Here is a 9,293-nt window from a genome sequence, read left to right as displayed (position 1 = left end):
GGCATATTCTCAATGTTAATTTGGAATCATTTAGAGTGTAAAATTTCTTTCAAAATTCTATCTATACATTTTCTCCCTTACCTGTCTAGTATTTACTGTAATCCAATCAACAAAAATACATATAATTTGGATCCATGCTATATGTCTATGATATTTAAACAATAGACAGATTTACAGTTGATTTTTGATCTTCTGCCAATATTTCGGCATACTTTTTAATATAAGGTGCTATTACCAGCATATATGTCCTTATATCTCAGAATAGTACCTTGCTATCTTTAGTGATACTTCATATACTAGCTGTCTAGTAAATACCTTGCTATCTTTAATGAAGTATCATTTACTTAATTAGAACTTTTTATTTGGCTATCTATATAGTTTCTATGACTAATTATCTTAATTGACTCAGCCTATTTCACTGTATGCTATCATCTGTAATTCTCTAGCTTTTCTACATATTTTTTGGGACTCTTAGGCCATTGTAATTTGTAGTAAGGAGTTACCGCTACCTAGGTTTCTACTCTTTCCTGTGCTTTGCGTTCCCGGTTTCTGTGTAGTCTCTATCATATTGCTTTTATTATTATTAATATTATTATTATTATTATTATTAATTTTGCATAAGGTGACACTCTTTATTTTCCTAATTGTTCTAGTAAATTCTTATTTTATAGATACCTTCTTTGCTTTTAAGTATCATATATAACCTCTATTGTTCTTGCAAATTAATTCTCTTTTAGGTGTTGATCACTGATCATAGTTTTTGAAGACACTTTTATGATCTATTTAGGTCTAAGCAGTCCCTTTCCCCCTTCTGTCCCTATGCTTCTTTCAAGAAAAATAAAACCCCTGTTATTCTCTTCCGTAGAGGATGCTAAAAATTAGCAAGCTGCATTAAAGTGCCATGCCTTCATCTTTAGTATACAACTAACAGAACCCTTACATTAATTTTGGCTCTTGCATAGTATTACTCATGGCAGCACGTGCCCTGTTTATGTGGCTGTGGACTCTGGTATCTCCTGTGAAATTGGAATGATGCGCAGTATTTGGCATGGGCTTTTTCATGTAGCTAGACTATTTGATACTTGGTTCATTTGAATATAGTGTCTCTCAGATTAGCTTCGTTGTTAATAGTTCCTTTTTGTTCAAACTAAACGGATGCTATTCTTTGGAAAGAAAAGAAGTTTGGTAACATGCAATTTCACCTCCCAAAGCACACAATGTTGTAGATCCAATACCCTGCCTTCTTGTGGTTTTCAGGTTCTCTGTATCAAAATAGACTATTGAATGCCCTTGATAATCATGAGTAGGTAGCCTATTCTTCTTAATGTCCATAGCCAATTTTCCTAATAACCTAGTAATTTGGTTGAGTTAAGTTGGTTGATGCATACGATTTACAAAGCAAAGCAAAGACACTGGGAGAAAACAGGTTGTCAATACCTGGAGCAAATTTTGTGGTATAACATGTGTTGATGGAGTCTTGCCCATGACAGTCTTCCGATTACAATTCTGAATGATTTTTGAGTTTTGACTGTCATATCGGTGACTGTTTCAGCGTTTATTTGATGTTCCTCTGTACTCTTGCTCTCTTTTCACTCGTGGAGAGGGCAATTTTAGGGTGTAGGTGGCCCTCTGTGTGCGTTTGTATGCGCATGTCGTGTGTATGTGCATGCATTTGTATGCACATGCATATGCACTTTGTGTGTATATGCATGCCCGTGCTTATGGTCATGATTTGTGAATGTGGGCACTTTCATGTTTCTCTTTCCGTTTCAAGTAGTGATATGGACCGGCTGTGATGAAAATGTTGGATTCAGAATAATTTGCATAATGTGGTGCAAGTTTGCGTGTAATGTATTATTTGGGACTTGATTTGGTTGCCATACGAGTCTCTGATTGCTTGTGTGCTCACTCAAGCATGGGGTGCATGCGTCAGTTTAGATGTCAGTGCTCTGCGTTAGGCCTGTCCATCCGGGCCGGGCAAAACCGGGGCCCGGACCCGGGCCCGACCGGGCCGGGTTCCGGTCTGGTCCGGATTTTTTTTAATTTTTTTAATTTTTTTAGATTTTATTTAAATTTTAAATTATAAAAAAAAGACAAGAAAAATAATAAAAAATAATAATTTTATTAATCACTTAAAATAACATAAATTACAAATAAAAAATAATAAAAATAAATTCTTTATTAATAATTAATAAATCATTTACAAATTACAAGTACAAATTTATTTTGGAATTAATCGCATCACAATAGATAAGTAAATCCCAACTAGGTTGGCACCTACTCACCTATATCACTATCATTTGCAACTATTTCCAAAATAATTCTTTACAAATTTTAAGCTAAGATATAAAAACTACAATCTATTCTTTATATCTATCTGCTAGTCCCAATTCTTCAAATTTATCTTCAATTCCAGCCATCCGATCGATGCCTTGCGTTCGCTTCTCGTACCTCCACCAATCTTGTAGGCACATCACCGCTTGTACAGTATATGGATCCAAGCATGTCCTGTGATCGTCGATCAAACGACCTGCTGTGCTGAAGGCGGATTCCGAAGCTACCGTCGAAACCTGCACTGTTAGTAAGTCACGAACCATGGTGGAAAGTATAGGATATGAAACTGATCCATATACTTTCCACCATTGCAAAATATCTAAAGCATTTCCTTGACATCTAACTAAAGAAGCAGAAAAATATTCATCTATTTCAGAAACCTCCGATGATGACGATCCAAGTCCAGATCCACCAGTTAGCTCAGCTACCATTGCATACCTATCAAAACTTACACTTTTACCTCGGGCTCGGGATGAGCTCGAAGAAACCGAAGCTGCAGACTGTTGTGCAGCTACACCATGTCTAGCTGCATACTCATCATATAAGGTTTGAAAATAATTTCTAATAGCTAAATGATGAGTAGTAGCAGTAAGGGTGGTTCCATCATCTAAGTCTATAATCTGATTACCATACAATGATTGTAACAAACTTCGAAGGCCAATATCCTTCAAGCATGGATCAATAAGAACCCCCAAACCAAAAATATGAGGAATATGCCTAAAGTACTTATTAAATTTGCTCTCCATTTGAAAAATCATAGGTCCAAAAGTATCATCCATACGATATTTCCCAAATTTTTTTTGAATATTTAAAATTTGTAAAGCAGCTAAAGTAATGGTTAGATAATAACAGCCAGATAATAACATTGTAGCATCATAAAAAATTGTAACATTTCATTTAAATTACATATAATTGTCCATTCATCTTCAGTTATTCCATAAGTGCTACCAGAACTAGAACTAGAAGCATAATAGTTTATAAGATCAGTTATAATGTCTTTATATTCTATTGCTACACTTAACATTACATAGGTGGAATTCCACCTATGGTCAACATCTTTTGGAATTAGTCTGAGCTTTACATTTTTTCTTTTACAAAATTGTTTTCATCTTTTAAATCTTTGTTCAGAAGCATTATCCATGTAAGCAACTGTTCTAACATTTTCTATCATGGGTTTAATTTCAGTAAATGCACTTTGAACAATTAAATTTAAAATATGACAGATACACCTAATATGAAAAAGATTACCATGACATGGCAATGATAAAGATGATCTGATAAAATCAACAGCTACATTGTTATTACTTGCATTATCTAGTGAAAGAGAAAATATTCTTTCTGAAATTTCTAATTTCATAAGTTCTTCAATTATTAAATTTGCAACATTAGCACCAGTATGTGACTCTTCTATTGCAATAAAAGAAACAACTCTTTTAAACATTTGCCAATTTTTATCAATCCAGTGTGCTGTGATACATAAATATCCAGTTTGTGCTCTAGATGTCCAAATATCAGAAGTTAAAGAAAATTTACAGTTTAAATTTTTAAAATAAGAAATTATTTTTCCTTGTTCTTCCTGATAATATTTTAAAATATCACGTTGACAGGTTTGACGAGAAATTTTTTTAAATGCAGGATAAAAACCATCTCTAAACATATCTTCAAATTCATCATCTTCTACTAATTTAAAAGGAAGGTTTTTAAGAATGATAAACCTGATTACTCATTTCCTAGCTCTGGCAGCATCATAGTTCCAACTACCGAGACTACCAGAAGAGGAGGATTGAGAAATCATAGATTGTCGGATATCACCTTGAGGAGTCTGGCCTTTGTTGTGTTTATCTAAATGGCGTTTGAGGTGGTTGGTGCCGCTCTTATGATGAGCTTGAAAAATCTTGCCGCACAACGCACACTTAGCCTTCTGAGTGAGGATCCTACCGTGTTCATCCTTGGTGACGTTGATCTTCTCTAAAAAATTCCACACATCGGATCTTGGCCTTTTAGGAGCTCTTGGTGTAGATTCGTCGCCACCGGGTTCAGGATTAACTTCGGAGTAGACCCAGTAGGAGGACTCATTTCAGGATCGGGAGATAGGTTTTGCTCTTCATAATCAGATCCGGAAGCCATTTGATGAAAGGATTAGAAAGTATAAATAAGAGAGTATAAAAGTATAAGAGAGAGTATAAGAGAGAAGTAGATGAGTTTTGGTGTGAAGAAAACAAATGAAAACCCCCCTCTATTTATAGAACCAGCCTCCTAAGCAAATGACCAAAATAACCTCACAAAATAGCCGTTTTTTGACCGTTTTTGGGGACAAAACGGTCAAACGACCGTTTATAGCCGTTGCGGCCGGGCCGGCCCGACCGTTTTGGGCACAATGGTCACTCAGGATAAAAACTATCCCTAAACATCACTACTTGTGTGGCTAATGTAATTAATGGGGGGATGCCCTAGTTTGTTTTTGGCGTCCCGATGCAACGCCAGAACCGCCCCCGAGTCTCCCCCCACCAATAATACTAACCACTACTTGTATCTTGATGTTTCTGTTTTCCGTTTGTGATACGCACTCTGGCTGTGATGGAGAACATTTACTTTCGGAATATAATATGCATTATTATGGATAAATTATGAGGACATTTCATAAAATTATTTGAATTCGGGACTCGCGTGGGGATAATAGAGCGAGCACCGAAAAGAGAGTTCTCTTAAATAATAGTGACTGATAGATGGGTGTGCTGAGTGAGTATCGCAACGTGAGGGAGCCCCAGTGCTGCGAAAGTGCGAAGCAGTTTAATTAGATGAGGCCCGCATTGATTTGAGATCAGTGCTGTTGGTCGGCGTTATTTTCCGTGTCGTGATGCACCACGGGAACCGCCTGAGGCTCCCCTCCGCCAATAATAATACTGCTGCTGACCTGTTCATGTTGACGTGCGTGATGCTCGATGGGGACGTGCGTGCATCGGTGACCGTCAACTCACTCCTGGCCACAGAAAAGTGCTCCGACTCCCACCTCCTTTTTTTTTTTACTTAATCTTAACTAATCATTAGGACCGCCCGTCTCATCCTTTTTCCTCGATGAGGTGACGTCCGTGTGCATTGACAAACATGCTGTAGTGTTGGGTTCAACTCGCATCATTCATCAGTATCATCATCTCGATGAAGGTACGGCCGCTCACGTACAATTAATTAATTAAATGACTCCCCGGCCTCTAAATTAATCGTTGGTGGAGCCTTCCATTAATTATCGTCACGGGGCTGTGCCCTGTGCGTTTCCCTTTCATTTTTTAATGTATTCGCCTACCTTTTGCCCCCGTAGCCTACTGTGTACCAACAGCACACCCTTCCCTGATTAATTACAGTCCTACTTTACTGTTTCTATATATCTCCATTTTATAAATATATTCTACTTAGTTTTAAGTATCAATATGTTGGGTATGGGATTCCCCTTCCTTTGTGGGTAAAATCCACGTGGCGTCTAGCTGGGAGAAATCCTCACATAAATTGTTTCCTAACTTTAATCGGTTTACTAAATTGAGGGATTTGATGGGATTCTAATTTGATTTCTTTCCTAACTTTAATCGAAGTCCACAACTCGTACCACAAGCAATACGCATATAACTTCAAATCTCATTGCTTATTCTCGTTCCCTTTGGGGTTAGGTCATTGTATGTCCTTGAGCTACGGAGGATAGAAAATCTTCGCTAGGGGTGTAATGCTTTCAACGAAGTGGAAGTTTTTCGGTGAGCAGGATTGCCTTGAGATTTTTTTCCTGCAATACATATATATAACTTCAAATCTCTTTTTTTTTTTTTACCTGCTTAATAATTGATCCGACGTCTTTCATCCAGTCAGTACTATCCTGTGGAGCTTAATATCATCTTTTGAAAGGACAAATTTTCAAAAGCAACACGTTTAGAAACTTAATCTCAAAAACGTGACGAGCTGAAACTGAGTCGAATTTGGTAAATATTTTTCAAATAGGCCTTTCTTTTGAGAATAAGTTTCCGAATTGGGCTAAATTGAAAATTTGTCCTCTTTGAAACTTGTGAAAAACGTTTGGACTCACTAGTCAGTGCTTTGAAACAATGCCGACATCTTGTCACAATGACTCTGATAATAACTTCAGGCATTTTCCCTCGTGCTGATAATATTGATTTGATTTTGGTCTGATTTGGTTTTTTTTTTCAATTTTAAAAAAATTAATCCTGCGGTGACCCTCCGGCCCCATCTTTTTTCCTAAAAAAGCAAGCGTTTGTGGTGCCGAGGCCAGTGGGCGGCAAAGCCTTCACGCTCACGGACAAATAAAGTTGGCCTGCCCCCAAAGCTCCTATAAATTTGGCGGTCACTCCCTCAATCTCTCCTCACCAGTTACCTAAAAGATCCTCAACTCAAGCAACCGCGCGTTACTCGCAGAAGCCCTACTACTACTAATTAATATACATAGAGAGATCGAACTAATGGGGAAGGGGGACGTGGAAGCAGGCCGTGACTACACCGCGAAGGACTACATCGACCCACCCCCATCCCCTCTCTTCGACGCCGACGAGCTCACAAAGTGGTCCCTCTACCGCGCAGTCATTGCAGAGTTCGTGGCCACGCTCCTCTTCCTCTACATAACCGTGGCCACGGTCATCGGTTACAAGCACCAGTCCGACCCCGGCCTCGGCGCCGACGCCTCCTGCAGCGGCGTAGGCATCCTCGGCATCGCCTGGGCGTTCGGTGGAATGATCTTCATCCTGGTCTACTGCACCGCGGGGATCTCCGGGGGCCACATTAACCCCGCGGTCACTTTCGGTCTGTTCCTGGCTCGGAAAGTGTCGCTGGTTCGGGCGGTTCTGTACATGATTGCGCAGTGTGCGGGCGCCATCTGTGGGGTTGGGCTCGTCAAGGCGTTCCAGAGCTCCTTCTACGCGCAGTACGGGGGCGGAGCTAACGAGTTGAGTGATGGCTACTCAAAGGGAACTGGGCTCGCCGCTGAGATTATTGGCACCTTCGTTTTGGTCTACACCGTTTTCTCGGCGACTGATCCCAAGAGGAACGCGCGTGACTCCCACGTGCCGGTAACCATACCACCTTTAATTTACGCCCATTTATACTACTAGGCTCGGTAGACGTGCTCGCATCGGATCGGATGTACTTGCGCGTTTGCGAGGAATTGGCGGGGATTTTAATTAATTAACTAATGGTTAATTTTGCGATAAATTGGTAGGTTTTGGCTCCGCTGCCGATTGGGTTTGCGGTGTTTATGGTGCACTTGGCCACGATCCCGATCACTGGGACGGGGATCAACCCCGCTAGGAGCCTGGGAGCCGCTGTCATCTACAACGAGGACAAAGCTTGGCATGATCAGGTAACTAATCAATGCAGGCTAGACTAGTTTTAATTAACTAATCATCAAACACACACAGATATTCAGAGGGTTTCGGAATTGATATATTAATGTTACTGTCATATAAAATACGCGTATGCAGTGGATATTCTGGGTTGGGCCCATGATTGGTGCTGCAATTGCTGCGGCTTATCACCAAGTAGTGCTGAGAGCAGGGGCTGTCAAGGCCCTGGGATCGTCCAGAAGCCTCCCTTGATATCAAACCGATCAACGCGCCCCCCGCCTCGCATGTGATGTATCGTCTTGCGCCGGGTGGTAATCAGAAAAGAATTGGAGATCACGTCTGATCTGTATCTTAATTTCTGGCTCGTTCTCGTATTTAGTCAAGTTCCCCTGCTTCAGTACTACTAGCATCAACTCGTGTGATCCGTTTGCCTTTCTGGTTTTTTTTTTAAAAAAAAGCAAAGGCTGCAGCAGATCCATCCGTACGTGTCTTTTGGAGAACTACACCGTTGTTACGCCTTTTAATTTAAGTATTATCATCATCTCTCTCTACGGATGTACTCCACCCAATAACCGATAATGTAATGAATATTATTAGCGGATGTTATGTGTTTTCACTTTTAAATGGAGGAACCAAGTCTTGTACCATTGATTTGATCTCAAATTATTCCTGAGCAATGATAAACTGTACTACTTAAGTACACTACTTAATTTGGTTCTCATGCAGAAAATAAAAAAAAGAAAGTAGGGCCCACGGTGGCTCGCACTTTCTCCTGACGATTTTTAAGAAAGGAGCACATACATTTGATAGTGATGATACAAGAGTAGTATAGAACTTATAGTACAACTGTCGTTTTCATTCCTAGCTCCCTATATATGTTGCCGAGCCATGTAACTAATTAGCCACCTGCAGAGTCTGTATTAATTAGAATGGTATATGAACAAGAAAATTACAAGTCTTGGACATACTTTTTTAAGTTGTGCCCTTCTGCCAATTCCTCGCCTCACGCTTTGATTTTGATTGTTCAAAACTCGAAGGTTTTACTTGGAAATATGGGGGGATTTACGCACTGCCGGAAGAAGATTTGATTGAAGCCAAATCAACAGCATCGAAGTTGGCTGGTTTGAATTTTGATTAAAATCAACAGCAAACAAGATTTGATTGAAGCCAAATAAGATTAAAAATTAGTTTGAAAAAAAGAATAGTTTGAAGTTGGCTGGTTTGAATTTTGATCTGAACTTGATTCGTCCCCTAAGGTACGGTGCTGTGCAGGTGCAAAGGGCCAGTCAACTAGTTAGTTACGTAGCGACCAGGCTGGCCTTCCTAAAACAAAGTAATTCGGACGACCATACATATGTCCCTGAAAAAGAGATGCGTTTTGTGGTCTGGACGCCCGTGGCGCCAAACTCCCACTCCCAAAACTACCCCCCGGACTGAAGATTATATGCGTACAACCTGACGACCAGGCCCTTCATCGGACGAACGAATTAGCTAGGTCAAAACATGCGGAGAAGTACCGATGACATCGAAGCCGGCGACGACCACATCTCAAAGGACTACACGGTCCCACCCCCTGCTCCTCTCTTCGACCGCGACGAGCTCCGCTCCTGGTCCCTCTACCGAGCC

At 40.2% G+C, this 9,293-nt stretch overlaps 1 protein-coding gene and 1 pseudogene across 1 annotated transcript; both read left to right on the top strand.

Moving 5' to 3' along the window:
• On the top strand, nt 6,620–8,314 carry LOC109836278 (probable aquaporin PIP2-3). Its single transcript, XM_020404140.1, has 3 exons — nt 6,620–7,394; nt 7,544–7,684; nt 7,806–8,314. The coding sequence occupies exons 1-3, from the start codon at nt 6,792–6,794 to the stop codon at nt 7,917–7,919; spliced, it is 858 nt and encodes a 285-aa protein (XP_020259729.1). The 5' UTR covers nt 6,620–6,791; the 3' UTR covers nt 7,920–8,314.
• Nucleotides 8,893–9,293, top strand: part of LOC109836281 — a 3,005-nt pseudogene continuing 2,604 nt past the window's right edge.

This window comes from Asparagus officinalis, chromosome 4 (genome assembly GCF_001876935.1).
Source record: "Asparagus officinalis chromosome 4, Aspof.V1, whole genome shotgun sequence".
Classification (NCBI taxonomy): Eukaryota; Viridiplantae; Streptophyta; class Magnoliopsida; order Asparagales; family Asparagaceae; genus Asparagus; species Asparagus officinalis.
The sequence above is the reverse complement of the archived record's forward strand: the minus strand, read 5'-3'. Positions and strand labels throughout refer to the sequence as shown.